The sequence below is a fragment of the Diachasma alloeum genome, unplaced genomic scaffold, assembly GCF_001412515.2.
Source record: "Diachasma alloeum isolate Michigan unplaced genomic scaffold, Dall2.0 Dall_scaffold_00213, whole genome shotgun sequence".
Classification (NCBI taxonomy): Eukaryota; Metazoa; Arthropoda; class Insecta; order Hymenoptera; family Braconidae; genus Diachasma; species Diachasma alloeum.
In genome coordinates this window covers 1,177,924-1,195,681 of record NW_021680378.1, presented here as the reverse complement: position 1 = coordinate 1,195,681, position 17,758 = coordinate 1,177,924, and the positions used below count along the sequence as shown (strand labels likewise).

Here is a 17,758-nt window from a genome sequence, read left to right as displayed (position 1 = left end):
GTGTTAAAACACAGATGCTTCCAAAATTGAAGATAAAAACTAGAGAAGATAGATAATAGATTAATAGATTGTTATAGGTAGTAATCTTAATTGTATCTTGTGTTGTTTCCATCTAGTGTGTTGATGAGATTTTAATGTAAAGATTTTAATTTGCTGCGAGAAACTTATGCTTCCAAAATTAAAGAAAACCATCAGATAAGCTAGATGGTAGATTAATAGATAGCTATCTCGATTTTATCTCGTATTATTATGTGCTTCTCATATGGGTTTCTGGCAAGGATTTTAGACTAAAGTGTTGAAAAATTGATGCTTCAAAAGTGAAGATGAAAATAAGATAAAATACAAGTAGATAATTATCTGAACGTTATCTTGCGTCGGGAAGGTGTAATTATTAAAAGATCCTGAGCCGTTAACTCGATTGAAGCAAAGTATTATCAAATGTGTTATCTCACCGATTATCTTGCAATCCATCTGCATCATTAACTATTGAGATAAAATTCCCAAAATCGACTGTTTCCGTGGCATAATCACTACCGAAATGGAAATACTTCCTCAACACAACATGTTAAAATAAGATTCTCATCCAAGCCACTGGAAATACCTCAAATATCACCCGGAAAAATGATCTCATGAAATCATGATCAAGGTCGTGACATCGCGTCCCACCCAGTGGTCATCGTTGAGTCGAGACGAGCAGTGGACGAAAAAAAAAAACAAACAAACAGTCAAACGTTTTTGCCTTCATGGGCTGTGCACCACCAATCGAACAAAACAACAAAAAAAAGGGACGAAATGAAACTGAAGAATTGATGATTACCATATATGTGGCAGTATAAAAGGCGAGTCGTGTTCCATAAGGCGCGCTCAGTGTACCAAGACGAACGTTACCAAGCGGTTTGTCCTCGATTTCGTACGTAACGATATTCAAAAAGTAATTTTGGATTAATTTACATTACCCAGACGTATTTATATTTATAATATCCCTACTACATCAACTTAATTTGTTGAATCATTCGAGTATAAAAGAGCATGTCGCAATCGGAACACAACGTCAGTCCTACCTTTGACAAGGAAATGTCAACATCGAAGAGTAATTCAACGTTGAGACTCAATCAAGAGGGTGCTGGTGCACAGGAGAGAGATTATGATCGGGATTCGGATTCGGAAATGAGTGAGAATGATTTTTTGACAAAGGGAGCATTTTTACTTACACCCAGCCATGAATTGACTATGGAAAAGGCTGCGACCATCTGTGACAAGATGAATTTCCGGTGAGTTTTCATTATTTACGAGTTTTTTCTTCGTAATTAAGGAAATCCAAGTATCTTTTACAACTTCATCAATCAAAGATGTCAATTAAATTGCGCGAGAAAAAATTGAAAAAAGTCATGAATATTCAGCGTTATTCAAATGACATTTTGCACAGAATTATTATTTTTTAAACATTCTTTGTTTATAAATTATTCTTAGAAAATGCTCGTAATTTTCCGAAATTGCAATTTTTTAATGATTTCATCAATCTTTTTTCTAAAGTAAACTTTCTCATTTTTTTTCAGATTTTTAAAATGTTTTCTGACGGTTCAATATCGAGATTCAAATTCCCACCTGCAAAGTTTAAATAATATCATCATTGTAAAGTGTCCGGAAACTTAGGTTAAATGGGGCTCAAATGAAAGCTCTGATGTTTGACTGGAAAAGTAGAAAAGCATTTCACTGGAGAAAAAACAGCCAAAGTACTCGGATACCCTTAAGGGGTAACAGAATGTCGCTAATTTGCCAAATTTTTGAACCAATTTCCTGCTGAAAGTTATCGACATTTTTACAAATCCAAACACATTAATCTCCTGGAAGCGATGATGAAGATCAATGTGCTTTGGGTTCAAAAAATATTAACAACTTTGAGTAGAAAATTTGTTTGATTGTTTTTCTCACTCGGATTTCAGCCAATCAGAGCGCAGTATTTGAGGCTGTCAAACAGTTTTATTTCGGAAATTTCTAAAAAATTTCCGACGGAAATTCACTAGTAGCTTTTCAAATGTTTCTCATCTTTCAAAGCATTTCACGTTTAATATTATGTGTGACAGATAAACAAAAAAGTGGGTTGTAAATGTATGGCTGTGTAAATGTATCCGGATGCTGTTCACTGCAATCTGCTGGTCGAAATCCGAGTGGAAAAATAATCCATCAAATACCACTCGTGCTTCAAAATTAATCGGATATTTTCCTTAAGTTTCCGTACCTAGGAACGAGTGTGTCAAATTGTGCAGAAAAATCCCTCATGCTTCGCACTCGGGATTTTAAACCTGCAAAATTTGACACAATCGTTCCTAGGCAACGAAGCTATTGGAAAATATCCGTTAATTTTGAAGCACTAGTGGTATTACTACTGAAAATTTCGAGGAAATAATGGCCTTCTGTTAGTCCTTAAGGGGAGGAATTGTTCCGGATTTTTAAAAATAAATTTTCCCATTCTCATAATTCAATTTTTTTCCAGTCCCGATAAGTGACTCAACCTGTCTCATCATTGAAAACCCAACATGACGATCATCCTTCACCCCTTACTCCGCGCAGCACAAGACGTTTTAATTCAAAAAAAGAAAATGAAAAAAAATCAGGGTATAATTAACGAAAATAATCCGAATAACAATGAGCGGAATCGGAAATTGCCGTCGGCTGGCCACCGGTCCCTAATAATTTCCCGAAATCTTGAATTTAAGACAGAATCCCCCTGAAATATTCAACAATTGCCTTTTTCCTCTTCATCATCATTTGGCTTCATCCAAGCGCAAGCACATGACTGCAAGACCATTCACAAGAAAATGAACTTCCGGCTCTCTTGGCATCCCTTGCCTCCTCATCTTCACCCTAACGATATGCCACCACTTCTAGAACCCACTGACTATCCCCTCCCCCTCTCCCCACCCCCACCCATCAAGCTCTGTCTCCCTCGCTCTTCCCTCCTTACGTGCCCTCACCCCTTTTTATTCATCCACATGAGCACTAATAAATGCATGTTCTCAACACGCCACTTGGTCTTGATAAGGGGGTTGGCTCCCTCTAGGGACTTTTCTACGACACTTGAATACTCGCTGCTGATGGAACACTAAAGGTCCTACCCATTTTCTGGTCAATTAAAGGAGATTACAAATATATTCATTCAAATATTCGAGTTTTGCTGGGAATTTTTTCACCCTGAAAATTTAAATTTTTGGCGGAAAAACCTTTTGACGAGTGATTGGTCGTCTGAGGGGCTTGTGGAACAGACGATGCCGCGTACGAACATTTCACAGAAAAACCCAGTGAATTCGTTAGAAAATTCTACTGGATTTCTATAAAATTTTGTATTAATTTTGACCGATACTTTTGAAAAATTTTATTTCAAAGAATATTTTATTATTAATGGAAAATATTCTATACAACAATCAATAGAATTAGGTGAATTCATAATTCTTCCAAAAATCTTATTTTTCCCGAAAAATCATAAACTCGGAAATTTATGATTTTTTGGGAGTTGAATATTGCGTTATTATTCCAATAAATTTACTATGCCATATATGCCACTTATAATGTCTACAAAGTATCTCTGAAGGTCTTAATTCAAAACGTTAAGACCTAAACGTCTCAAGACAGGAGACAAAAGAGTCTTGACTGAAGGCACTATTTTTTTCAAGTGCAGATGAAACATAATATCGATGGAATTGAAAATTTTTCTCATTTATTTATCGATCATATCTTGGGATCTAATCAACTAAAATGGGTACAATCCTACCGACCAAAGCCGGAAATTGCCCCCCCCCCTCCCGCCATCCAGCCTTGCAATTGGATTTTACCTTTGCCCTCATTATTTTCTGAATAACGATGTAATTAGGGGTAATGCTATTACAGTGGTGCTTTCTCGCTAACGAAAACAGCAACGGGAATTCTCTTCAAGTTCAGCAATATCGACGACTTTCAAGCTGTTTACAAGAAAGGCTTTCACAAAGTTACTGGTGCGAGATTCTACAAGAAAGTTGCAATACCATGCAGACCGGCAAAGATATTTACAGTTTATGTGCTGGATGTACCTGAGGAATTGCCGGAGGATGACATAAGACATGCCCTGTACAAGTATCGCTCCATTGTCGAGGTCACCAGATTGCCGTTGAACACAGCAACCGTTTGTGAGTACATTGTCCTAATTTGGGAGTGAATATCGTGCAAAATATAATAAACAAGTGGGAAATTGCTCTTGTATTGCATACGGCATAGTTATTTTCGCTAAGAAATTAGCAATATGCTTCCGAATGATTATTGTGCGCATCATGTCCTCCTATCACGTGTAATTCATTTTTCAATGACATTTGACTTTCAACTTTTCGCCTCTGATATTCCGCGATCCCGGAACAATCATCAACAAACATCAATGACTATTTATCCTGAAATTTGATACTGTCCCACCTCCCGCTGTAATTTATTCCCCAAATGAACTAATGAACGAAAACTCAATAAACTCGCTCCACCACTCTGCCAACAGCGCTCCGTGAATAATTCATGAAAATTCATTGTTGATCGCTAAACACTTAGCTCTTGAACTCAATAATCAACCTCACAAACTCCTGAACAAACTCTAGTTCTTTGTCTCTCCCCAGTGAAAGCCATCAATGATAAATTAAAGGGCGACACCCAGAATGCAAATGAGCCATCAACAATCTACACTGGTCCACCGATAATACGAGTCACCCTGGCGAGTGTTGAAGAGACATCCATGCTGCTCAGCCGTGGACTAGACTTCTACGGCGCCACGTATTTTCCGACTGAAACGCCTAATCCCGCGAATCCATCACTCACCAAGTACAAAAATAGCAGGTGAGTCATTCAATATTAGGTGCTTGAATCAATTTTGCTCTTCTCCGCATTTTAAGTAACTTTTTTTTCTAAGCATTGGCACTTTCTAGCTTATTCTGCAGCAAAGATACAATTATTTTGTGTACAATTACGAAACAGATAATTCCTTACGGACTTTCAGTTATGCGTTAGCAGTTTAAGTGATTAATGATAAATAGAATTTCTACTTTTATTATATTATCGCACTATATTCTTGGCACTGTTCTTCTTCACATAAAAAATTGCGACTAGTGATACTCTTGGAGTATCACAAGCGCCAACTGTATATAAACCGAAAATTGATTCAAGTACCTAATAAGGTAAGGTATAAAAATCGTCTATTAAGTTTCATCATGTGGAATTCTGACAACAGATGGATGGAGTTAGCTGCTGTTGGTGCTGGTCAGCGTGTACGTGATCTTCTCCCTGTATTCGATAATTCTGGCTTCACTAAACTGCCACCACCAGCGAGCCGAGTCATCAAGCCCCAGCGAAATTGATGGGAAAATCACCCCCAAAAGTGTGAAAAATTGCCAAAGCCTAATGAGAAAATTACCAAATTAAAAGCGACCAAAAAATTCTCTTAATCTATTCATGGCACATGACGGATGTGAGAAATTTCATCTCGTCTTTGCGAAAAGTTATTAACGTTTAGAGATTTGCAATTAAGAAAACCATTTATATTCACGTTATCCCTCACCACCTCCTATCGATCTGCGCGTGCGAAAACTCGGGTGGTAAACTTGGAGAAGTAACTGTTCTTGACAAGTGGCGAATAATTAGGTGGTTGCCTGTTCTAGAATTCCAAATACGTTATCATGTCCCATAAATATAAATGTGTTTATTAAATTTTCTTGAGTTAACGGATTAATTAAGACGATACTGGCGGCAAGTAATTTGTGGAGTTATTTTGCCATCACTTTGGCTAATGTTTTTTTATTATTAGTTGCTGTGTTTTGCACGGATTATTAATGATTTTTATCGATGAATAGGAAGAGCTTAACAAAATGAAAGATTACCGTTTCGGGATTGAGTGGGGAGGGGTTAATTGTTCTGCGGAATTGTGACGTCACGCGTCAGACCACGTGTTGTATGCAAGATGAATTGATTTTCAAAAGACGTCGCCAACACTTTTAGGATTCTGCGCGTCAGGAATTGCTCTAGTCGTGTCACGAGGGTCCTCATTCCGGCAGGATGTCCAGCACGAGTTTCCAACATCCTGAGGGGAATTGTTGACAGGATTCCCTCCTGGAGGATCACCAGGCTCACTGGAAAATTTTTTTATCTCCAAGGTCTGAGGATATCTCCAAGTGGCATTCAGTCCGAAAATTCTTGCCGTGGCACTGGCGATACTGCTAGAGCAACTTCTGTCAATGATTCTCTTTAAGATACTGGAGATGATGGTCACCGTGACCCCCGCCCTCCCCTCAACCTCACAATTGTTCAGTGGTCACCAGGAAATCCCATAAAAAAACAAAACTGATAATTATCCCGGAGCAACATGATTTTTATCGGTGAACGCGAAAAACTCAACCTAATGAAAGATTACCGTTTTAGGATTGAGTGGGGAAGGGTTAATTGTTCTCCGGAATTGTGACGTCACACGCCAGACCAAGTGTTGTATGGACGATCAATTGATTTTCAAAAGACGTCGCCAACACTTTCAGGATTCTGCGTGTCAGAAATTGCTCTAATCGTATCACGAGTGTCCTCGGCAGAATGTCCAGCACGAGTTTCCAACATCCTGAGGGGAATTGTTGACAGGATTCCCTCCTGGAGGATCACCAGGCTCACTGGAACATTTTTTCATCTCCAAGGTCTGAGGATATCTCCAAGTGGCATTCAGTCCGAAAATTCTTGCCGTGGCACTAAAGATACTGGTAGAGCAACTTCTGTCAATGATTCTCTTGAAGATGATGGAGATAATAGTCACTGACCCCCGCCCGCCCCTGAACCTCACAATTGTTCAGTGATCACCAGGACACCCAACAAAAAAAAACAAAACTAATAATTACCCCGAAGCAAAATGAAGACAAAAAGGAAAAAAATCACAAAATCTAAACAAAGAATTCTCTTCCGTTCTGTGACCCCTTCTTGTTTACCCACTCCCCTTCTTTTTTTCATACCTCGAGGAAAAAAAAACAGAATCACATGAAGCGAAATGTTAACGACTCTGGGAAAGGGCGGTCGTTCCGTGGAAGGGGAGCAAACCAGCGAGAGTTGGAGTTGAATTCACCTCTTTTTACCTCACCTCCTCGAAAAATCTCCCGGAAATTGCTGGGAGCAGTAACGATAAACGTAAGTTCGTGAACGCATCGTTAGTAGTATTGCCAGGGGCATGATAACCCCCGACATTCTAGTCACTATGGCCAAGGGGTGGATTGGCTAATTGCTATCGACAACGCTTCAGTCAACAGAACTTGAATAAATGTATTAATTTCCTTGATTATGATGGGATCCCCTGTGCCTGTCCGGTCTCCAAGGAATCAATCAATTAGTCGATTCATCGATGAATTACTCAATCAATCTATTGAATACTGTAAAAAATGTTGTCTTTAAGACATCTTCATAATGCAAAAAAAGTGATTGGCTCTTGTCATACAACATTATTAACTATTAAGAAAAAATTAATGAAGTACTTGGAAAACCGTTCAAGAATCGGAAATCGACTTACATTCGGAAACACAAACATTAAAACAGTGACCAAAGGCGTCTTAATTTTAGACCCTAGTCTTTCAGCCCGAGACATGTCAGAATCTCACCTGAATTATTCTCAAACTAAAAAATTGACAACTTCAGGAGAATCCATGTGCATCCCCTGAAGACTCCACAGCATCGAGATGATCAGATTACGTCTCGAGATGACGCGACGCGACCGATAAAAAATGTATGTGGAGCGAAAAAATGTATGTTAAGCAGATTGACTGTAGAGGTCTTGAAAAGTTGTGAGGTTGTAGTTGTATTAGTACCAGTGCATGGTACAGGGCAAAAGGAGATGTGCATGTGGAGGTGGTACTTTTTTTTTATTTCACAAATATTCGAGAAAGTCTTGGTAAGCGCCTCTGAAGGGCGCCAGGCACTCGAGAAAATTTGATGCTTTGCTGCTTCTAATCGCAACTTCTTCATCATCCTTGCATTGAACGTATCATCGCTTTTCATAGTTTTCGATGGGACGGGGGTATTGTTGATCTTCAAAGGAAGTTGAAGAACATCTGGGGTGCCGGTATCATCGAGAATAGGAACGCTCCAATTTTTCCGGAGTTGCAAATATCATTTAATCACTGGAAAAAATGGAGTTTTGAAGATGTCTTGATATTAGATATTGTTCCGTCCAAAAATAGGATGTTTGATAGACAACTCATGAGGACTGGATTTCTACCTCGAATGCTTAGAAGGCATGTCTGCATACTTTCCTTTGAGACACTAATTTCTCAGTGACCTCTTATAGATAGTCAACTCCTAGCAGATATCATCAGTTCATTCGTAAAAATGTATCCAACTCCATTGAAACTTCAAATTATGAAACCGTCTTATGAATTTCCCCTCCAGATGAAAGGATTTTTACCCAGATGTTCCATACCCAGAGCTTTAACATTCAGATTCATAATATCCTAGTACATATACATTTGTATACACAAGTCATGCATAAATATGCATCGCAGCAAGCACCAAAGTGAGGAAAGGGTACCAATACAGATGCATAAACTATGCAAAACCAGTGTATGTGTACAAATATATGTGTGCGGATTGTATACAAGTTTAGAAAGGTGGGGGTGGAGGGTGGAATGGGTGGAGGGGTGCTGCTATCTCCACTAGCCGCTTGTCTGCGTCGCTTTTGCATCGGTTTCCCGTTCATCCGTCACACCAACCCAGCGCCCTGGTATACTATAGCATTCATTCCGTGCCGGTTGCCACGGATAACCCAGATACATCGTACTATCCATCATGCAATCCCTGCCAACTATACACAGACACCAGGATCCTAGTGACAACTATCATAATTCAAAAGTGGATGACAAAATATTTGAGTTTAATCCATCTTCTTTTTCAGACTTGCCAGTAATTTGACGTTTATTGATCATGGGAGGTGATGTCTGGACACAATAATCGTGATTGCATTTACTGATTAGCCACCGGGCATGTCGAAGTCCTCATGTTTACTCAAAAGTAAAAACGAAACAGATGCTTTTGATGATAAGCATCTAGATGTCTGAGTACGATGCGTGACCAAATCACAAATCACGTCTCCAACATCACCACAACGTGAGCATGAAGGTCACATCCCCAGGGCAATAATGACTGTCTTAGGTACCTATACCCACGCTAAAGATTGTCTCTGAACGAGTTCAGTTAGCTGTTCCACAGGAGCGGACACCATCATCCTATTACAAGTGCCATAATGCAGAAGATGACGAAATATTCAAGCTTAAGCCATTGTTCTTTAGAATTTTTTGAAGCTAACGCATAATCAGACCTTCATTAACCACCACATGAATACAACATTCTTCACAGCATTTCCAAATTAACCAATCGACATGTCCGTTTCATCACCTTTTCTCAGAGTTCCAAAAGGGCATCTAAATATCTGAATACCTTGCGTGACCAAATCACAAATCACATCTCCAACATCGACCCAAAGTGAGCAGGAAGATTGCCTCTGAACGAGTTCAATTAGCTGTTTCACAGGAGAGAACACCAACATTCTATTACAAGTGCCATAATGCAGAAGATGACAAAATATTCAAGCTTAAGCCATCGTTCTTTAGAATTTTTTGAAGCTAACGCATAATCAGACCTTCATTAACCACCACATGAATACAACATTTTTCATAGCATTTCCAAATTAACCAATAGGCATGTCCATTTCATAACCTTTTCTCAGAGTTCCAAAAGGGCATCTAGATATCTGAATACCTTGCGTGACCAAATCACAAATCACGTCTCCAACATCACCCCAAAGTGAGCAGGAAGAAGGTCACATCCCCAGGGCAATAACGACTGTCTTAGCTACCCCCCCATGTCCAGAATTGGCTCTGTACGAGTTTAATTAGCCGCTCCCCAGGAGGCCTAACCCAATCTATTCGTAATGTCTCTCCCACTGATAGGGCTTCCCCTGTATTTTCCTTCATTTCTATACCCTCAAATGAAATTATTCGAATCGATTGAACGTCATCAGTGGGTGGTAAATGAAAATAATGAAAAGAAAGACTGGGGGTAAAAACGATGCGAGTGAAAAAGGGTGAAAATGAGAATTGCTTGGGATTAGGTTCGAGGACTAGGTGATAGGCGACAACGACAAGAGCAACAGAAAATTGTCTCGGACCATCGTTTAATCTATAATCCGCTTGCATCACCCGCGTGTCCATGGGAACCGATCCCTGGTTGAAATAAAAAATAAAGGAATGATGAAAAACGAGAGAGTGTCGATATAAAGTCTCTAGGTTGAGGAACTTCTCATCCGCCCCAGGTCTGATCGAATTCCGAGGTCTCAAGGCGTTTTTTTCTCCTTTATATATTTTTTTCTGTTTTCTTTCAGTTCATTTTCCGAGGTACTTCTTTTAATCCAGTGGTGATAAAATAATTCGTCTTGAGGACGGTGGCACGAGATGGAACATATTGTTTCAGAATCACCTGACCGCTTATCAGTTATTGGAGATTGTGGTGCGGGGGTAGTGGATTCGTGTTAAAGTTTTTAAGGATTTCAGATTTGGAATTGATTTAAACATGAGTTTAGCTACTCACCGGAAATGGTTCACTTGCTTCATCCTCAGTGGCTCCATTCTGAAAAGATTAGAAAAAAGATTAAAATCCTGAAAAAAAATTTGGAAAAATCTGAAAAAAAAATCTATGTCTAACACTATTTTCTCTAATGCGAGCAAATTTCTCCTGTTCGGAATAACTGTTTTGTTTTTTCGTTTCTGAACCAGTCTTCCGCCTGAACTTGATGCATTCAGGTGCAAGATGATCTACAACTCCTGGTGACAAGTCTTAGCAGCCTCCTTGGGAGCATCGAACTGAGAGTCTTCGTTACCACCCCCTTACCCATATCCCTCTCCACCCCCAGCTCCCCTCCCCCCCTCCCTCCTCCGCGCAACTACTCTCGTCTCTCGTGTGCATAAGTTACGAGGCAACGTGCCCTGCGAAGCCCGGCAATTAACATGATCTATCGCATGGGCGTAATAACGCTCCACTTCCGCATCTCCCTCTCTATCTCTTCCTTGCACTGTTTTTTTATCCAGTCGTAGGGACGTTTACACGTATTTTTCTGTGCAAATGGTTGTTATATTCGGTATTTCTTGGATTAATTGTTGGAGGGAAGTTTTAGTGGTGTTGACTCCTGGATTCTTCCCGCCTAAAAAAATTTCTATCTTTCGAATATTTTCCAGCGATTCTTGCAAGAATCTTCGGAAATTTATGTGAAAGATCTTCTTGGTGAGCCAAAAAGCTTCTTCAGAAGACAAAATCTTTCAAAGAAAACTTCGAAGGATCTCTACAAGATAAATTTGGAATATCTTTGGGAGCCAATTTTTTTGATGATCTTCGGAAGCCATTTTTCAGAAGATCTTTGGAAGACAATTTTTTTTCAAATCTTTGAGAGACTTTTTTATTTTATTTTCTGGTCAAAAAGATTTGACTCCAAGTTTTTAGACCCTCAATGTTTTGATCCTTGAAATGTTGACGATGCGATTGCAAAGATTAAAAAAAAAAATGTCTTCTGAAGAAACAAAAATTGTCTCCCGAATATTTTCGAAAAGTTGTCTACGCGGGTTGTTCTTTAAACTGAAGGGATGCGAGAAAGGGTTAAAATTTTCGGGTGGGTTGTGGCACATCAGATAGCCAGAGGAATTTCCGTTTTCGGTTGCAAGAAAAAAATACTCTACGCTGTTAAGAAATTTTGTCTGAATTTACCGTGGCGAATTCCGGAAATTTTTATCATGTTCAATTTCCACTGAAGTTTTAGGAAATCTTGTCGCAAATCGGTTTATACCATAGAAAGAATACATTGACGCGGAAAGAATATTGCTTTCCCAAAAAAAAAAATATCCCCTCAAAACTACAGTTTTCTCCAAGAAAATTTTAGTTTCCTCTTGAAATTATCATTTGTTCTATGGAAATTATGAGTGTTTATTGAACAAAAATATACAGTACTTAATAACATTCACTTGATAGAACAAATATATTTACCCGAAAAACATATAAATGTCTGACGAGAACAATTACTACAACAAAAATTATCATGTTTTGGCGGAAATTATCGTTTTTGTCCACAAGTAAATTGATTCAACACGAAAAAAGCACATCATTTTTTGGCAGAACTAATTTTTTCTCTCAGTGAACATTTCAGTAGCAAAGTGGTAAAAGGAGATAAGTCAATTTTGATTATTGACCAGTTTTCAATCAATATCTCGGAATCTAAAGGAGATAGCGAAATTTTTATCATGACCTTTTTTGTGAAGCCGATTCAGTGCTATAACAAATGTAACTACGAAAATTTCGCTATCTCCTTTAGATTCCGAGATATTGATCGAAAACTGGTCAATACTCAAAATTGAGTTATCTCCTTTTACCACTTCGCTACTGATTTTATCTCCAAAGTCTGAGGATGTTTCTAGGTGGTATTCAGTCCGGAAAATTTTACAGTGGCTGTAGTGATATTCAAGATACTGAGGACATTGGAGATGACTCCAAAGCTCCAAACAAATGTCAGACCCCAACATCATCTCCCCACCAACTTTGAATGAACGACCAAAAAAGACAGCCAAATTGCAGCATTCATCCTAAAATTCCTCTCATTCAATTTTTCTGGTATTTTTTTGTGTCGAGTGGCGGACGATGAGAATTCCAGGGTGTGTTGTAGGGTGAGTAGAGCCGAGGGGTGAGAGATGGTGCAAGAATTTTTCGCATTTTTCAGATAAACTTTTACCCAGATGGAGCACTCTTGTCCCTTCATCTCTCATTTCAGCTTTCGCCTACTCTAAATCCAAACTTTTTTTGTTCAATTTTTTTCCACCCCTCCCTTCCTTTATACTTTTTCACTGTCCACACGTTCGCCGGGAATTACTCGCTCTCGCTTTGAAGCTCTGACTCACGCCTGTTGCAATGTTGAACTTGGAAGAGAAATCGAGGGTTTTTCTTTTTTTTCACTTGATTCACTTAGAAATCGCTGGCAGAGTTTCGGGAGGCATTCGAGGGTGTGGGCTGAGATTTTTCCGGTTTGAGAGAGATCAGAATCCTTCCGGTGTGACGTCGATATAAAACCTGTTGCCGGGGAGCCAGAGATTTGAGTTCGGCGATGGAGGCTGTTATACTTGTCGAGTTATACAATAATTTTTGTCGTTTTGCATCACTAGTCTGCTACTTCAGTTTTAACCCTTGAGGTTGCATAAATCTAACTCAAACTTTGGAGATTGAAATCTGAAATGAATTTTATAGTACACGGAAAGAAATTTTCTAGAAAAATTCTAGTACAAGTACTGGAAAAAATCACAATCCACCGGCTGTGAAAAATTCTAGTGCTGTTAAGGTAAAATTTCTGGGAATTTCTGTGAAATTTTCACAGAAATAGGGGGACAAATTCACGTTTTCCCAATAAAATTTCTAGTGCCGGCACTGGAATTTTTTTCTGGCCGTCACTTTGCGCCTCTTTTCCCGCGCTAGCACTGAAATTTTTCTAAAAAATTTCTCTCCGTTTATTGCGCAGTGAAATAAACTTCCTGCACATGCACTCTAAAAATGAGTTTGAAATTTTTTACAGTGCGGTTAATGTCCCTCAAGTAAACCCGTTCCGCTCTATCAAATATTCTCACGTGGAGCATATAGTTCTGCTGCAGAGCAAATTTTTACAACGTCGTTGTCCAGACAAAACTACACGAAAAACGAGTCGAAAAATGAGTTTTTGTATTAGAAATGATGAAAACACTCCGAGGAATCGACCTCCGAAGCCCTTTTTTTGATTAATTACTCCGTTTTTCTAAAGAGTGCATTAAAAAAAAGATTCGAGGAACGTGACGAGATTGAACCGTAATTCCCTACACGGAGAGAAATATTCAAGAAAAATTACGGAACATTTCACGTAATCCGCAAGCGAGAATCGTTTTCAGTGAATTTCTATAGGAATATAAGAGAATAAATCTGAAACGTTCAGTAAATTTTCGGGTCTGTCACCGAAAAAATACGAAAAAGTCACGTAATTTTTCTGGAAGTTGTAAAATCTAACAGAAACTTCAAGACTTATTATGCTTGAACATGAAAATTCTTGGATGTTTAAGAATTTTTACGAAAAGTTCCGGAAAAATTATGGAACGTGTTGTTAAAATCTAATTTTTACGGAACACATCGTAGAATTTACATGACGATTGACACTTTTTATTGAATTTTACTTCGCTCCCAGATTACGTTTTGAAACGTAATTTTTAAGTCTTTTTTTTGGTAATTTTTATTGAATGTTTCTCTCCGTGCAGTAAGCAAAAACCAAAATGGATTGGTTACATTGAAATTTCGTTCATACTCATGATTCTGCGTGCGAAAGATTCAAATTGAGGATAATCACCTTGAGAGTAATCGAAGGATTAAATTATGTAGGAATGGATAGAAAAAAAAATGATAACTAGAAAATTGAATATTGAAAATCTTCGACGAAAAAGTTGTCAATTGACTTATTTACAAACTGAGAAAGAAAAAAATTAAAAATCCCTGTCGGAAAAGTTTTCAATTAACTTACTTAAAACCTGAAAAAGGGGAAAAGAAAAAAAACCGAAAACTAGAACATTTAAAATTAAAAACCCCCGACGAAAAAGTTATCTTTGAGTAGTCTAAAAAGAGGAAAATGGAAAATCCAAATTTTAATTAGATAAATTTTGAGTTTTCATTTTCCTCTTTTTAGACTATTCAAGAATAACATTTTCGTCGGGGGTTGTTAATTTTAAATTTTTCCGTTTTTCTTTTTTTTTCTCAGTGTGATAACAAAAGCTCATCCAACAAACAACGTGACACGAACGCCCCAAAATTGATGCGCTACTCATCAAGATTTAATCAACCCATTCATATTTATAGTACACGACACCGTATTCGGAATTCTATTACTGATCGCCGCATCGCCCGCCCCAGCGTCGAAATTCATTAAAAATCATCAATCCACCCGAAAACACGGTTACAACCCCCCGAAAACACTCAAATATAAAAATCAATGTGTTCCCTCGGAAAGTCGACAGTTGCCACCAGATTAATGAATATTCACCGTCGCCCATTGGCGTGCGCCGCCTAAAAAAAGCCTCAGAAAATCCATAAAAAGAGAATGAAAGAGTTATAGATGACGAAAAAGGACAAGAATTGGCCAAAAAAAATTGAAATAAAATTGTTGAAAAGGAAATGAGATTGAGGACGAAGCGAAAAATGGCCGGAGACTTTAAGGTGGGGAAGAAAATATCATGACGTTAACGCAATTAATTTACCAGGGAACTTTACATTTTAATATTCATCCCCCGACTCCTGGAGCGCCGGCATTTATGGTGGTTCCACCATTCCTTTCTATTCTCCAGCCCTCACTGCACCCTTTCTGCCCCCTCTACACCCGCCACACCCATCCATTTTGCCAATTCCACTCCTATCCCTTTCCTCTCAGTTTCTCGTTTCCGTCTTTTACTTCTTCCCCCCTCCAGCCCCCCCCCCTCCACGCTATCCTAACCGAAAACTCCTCGGGTGGTATTTCTAGTCACCAAGTTTTAAGGGATGCAGACATCCTACAGGGCTTTAATTTAAATCAAACTTTAAGCTGTTATACTAAATTCCGTTGATAATAAAATAGAGTTTTGCGGGGGTTATTTATATTTTTTATCAATGTCAAATATTAATGAAAAATTGAATTTTTCGGGTCAAACATGAAAGGCAAAAGCTTGAAAGTTCAAAAATTTTCTGAGCTTTACTTAAAATATTTGGGCCTCACAGAACTAATTTTTTTATGTGAAATGTGGTATTTCAAGCCATCGTTTCATTTCTTTTACGGTTAGGGAGAGGGGGGGAGGAATAAATGCGCTCAGGACGTAGTCAAAATTCGGGCCCAATAATCATGAAGTTAGATTTTGTTTCACCTCTCTCATGTTCTCCTCGGATGGGTCGTAATATAAATGATAATCCCCCGAGACTCTTTTGTGATGTTGTCTGCGGGGCCCTAAATCATGATTTATGATTGGGGGCCTTACCTCTCATGCTCTCCTAGTGGGACACAGGGGAACATCGATAATCTTGAATAACTGGTTCATAATTTTGGCATCCAGACGTACCCTAAATTTTCCAAGGTCGAAGGAAACTATTTGGGCCTTACGAGAGTACGAATGTGAAAAGAAACCATTTCTCTCATAATTTCCGGATATAAATGAGGGTGAAATATGCTGTGGTATCTCATCGTTTCTTCCTTTCAGGTTTTCTCAAATGCAACCGAAAATATTTGGGCCTTACATACTTATAAATTTGAAAAAACATGGATAAAAATTTGAACTAGCATTTTGTTTCATATCTCTGATGGTCTCCTGGTGTGGACACCGGTATAAAAATAATCTCAAAAAATATTTTTTTATTCGAAGGAAAACATTTGGGCCTTACCAGGTCATAAATTTGAAAAGAAACCATTTCTCATAATTTCCGGATATAGATGAGGGTGAAATATACTATTTTATCACATCGTTCCTTCATTTCAGACATTTCCGGATGCAAAGGAAAATATTTGGGCTTTACAGAGTCATAAATTTGAAAAAAAATAAAAATGAAAATTGGAACTTGCGTTTTGTTTCATCTCTCTGATGGTCTCCTGGTATGGAGACCATTGGTATAAAAATAATCTCAAAAAACCTACAATATTCATATTTCAATAGTTGGGGCGTTAGGAATCATTATTTTTGAATACTGGCATAGCCTATCATGTTTTCCTAGTCAGACTTATGGAAAATCGATAATCTTGGATGACAGTTTCATAATTTTAGCATCCAAACGTACACTAGAGCCTCTAACCTCGAAAGAGAATATTTGGGCCTTATAGAGTCATAAATTTGAAGGAAAATCCACTTCTATTATGTTTTCCTGATAGAAATGAAGGTGAAATGTGCCATTTTATGTCAGTTTTCGTTTTTTTAGGCCATAAGGGTTGAATAAATTTACTGAACATTCAGTAGAAAATTTTGGGCCCAAACAAAAATTTAATTTAAAAAATTATGAATTCGAATTTTGTTCTGACACTGTCATAATCTCCTGGTATGGGTTCTGGTATAAATGATAATCCCACACTAATATTCTGTCATTTTAGTGTCCTGTGGCGTGGGAAATTTATAGCAGCTGTAGTGAAGCACTTGGGCACTAGTGAATCACGGTTCTAAAATTGGAACTTACCCATCATGTTCTCCTACTACATGAAGTGGAGCATTTTGAAATACCGTTCAATAGTTCTAAAGTATATGTTGTATTCTGAGCTTTCCGAAATGTCGGGCCAATATTTGGGCCCTAACATTTCACAGCTTTACTGCTATGTACCCCTAGTATTGCTCCAGGGGAAATTGTAGTTTTACCAAATTCAGTTCAGTTCTAGTTTCAAAATTTTAGTTGTTCGAGAGAAAATTAAATTTACTGAAATTTTAGTATAATAGTTGAGTCCCAAAAAATCATAGTTCGGTTTTTTGGGCCCTAAGAGTCATAAATAGTGGTCCCTTCCGCAATATTATACCTTTTCTTTAATATTACATCAGTTTTCCAGATCATGATAAGACTTTAATCATATAACAATAATATTATTATTATTAATAACTTCATTTGCAGTAATATAATGTATAAATTGTGTTAATTACATTGAGAGTATTTGCGAACAGTAATGCTTGACATTAGCCAGATTTCAACATCTATATAACAGAGC

General features: G+C 38.1%; 1 protein-coding gene across 2 annotated transcripts; it reads left to right on the top strand.

Moving 5' to 3' along the window:
* The first annotated feature begins 841 nt into the window (after positions 1-841).
* Positions 842-5,734, top strand: LOC107037028. Of its 2 annotated transcripts, none has more exons than XM_015255346.1 (5): positions 842-931; positions 1,019-1,271; positions 3,886-4,160; positions 4,629-4,845; positions 5,237-5,734. In XM_015255346.1, the coding sequence occupies exons 2-5, from the start codon at positions 1,030-1,032 to the stop codon at positions 5,361-5,363; spliced, it is 861 nt and encodes a 286-aa protein (XP_015110832.1). In that variant the 5' UTR covers positions 842-931; positions 1,019-1,029; the 3' UTR covers positions 5,364-5,734. The 2 variants fall into 2 exon arrangements, with proteins under 2 accessions (XP_015110832.1, XP_015110831.1); XM_015255345.1 differs by having other exon boundaries at positions 5,210-5,734.
* Positions 5,735-17,758: the final 12,024 nt, after the last annotated feature.

Bases quoted from the DNA above. Each gene is read 5' to 3' on its own strand.
- LOC107037028 (XM_015255345.1), top strand. From the start codon at position 1,030: ATGTCGCAATCGGAACACAACGTCAGTCCTACCTTTGACAAGGAAATG. The intron at 4,161-4,628 runs GTGAGTACATTG...GTCTCTCCCCAG, and splicing joins GTTGAACACAGCAACCGTTT to TGAAAGCCATCAATGATAAA. The intron at 4,846-5,209 runs GTGAGTCATTCA...TCGTCTATTAAG, and splicing joins ACCAAGTACAAAAATAGCAG to TTTCATCATGTGGAATTCTG.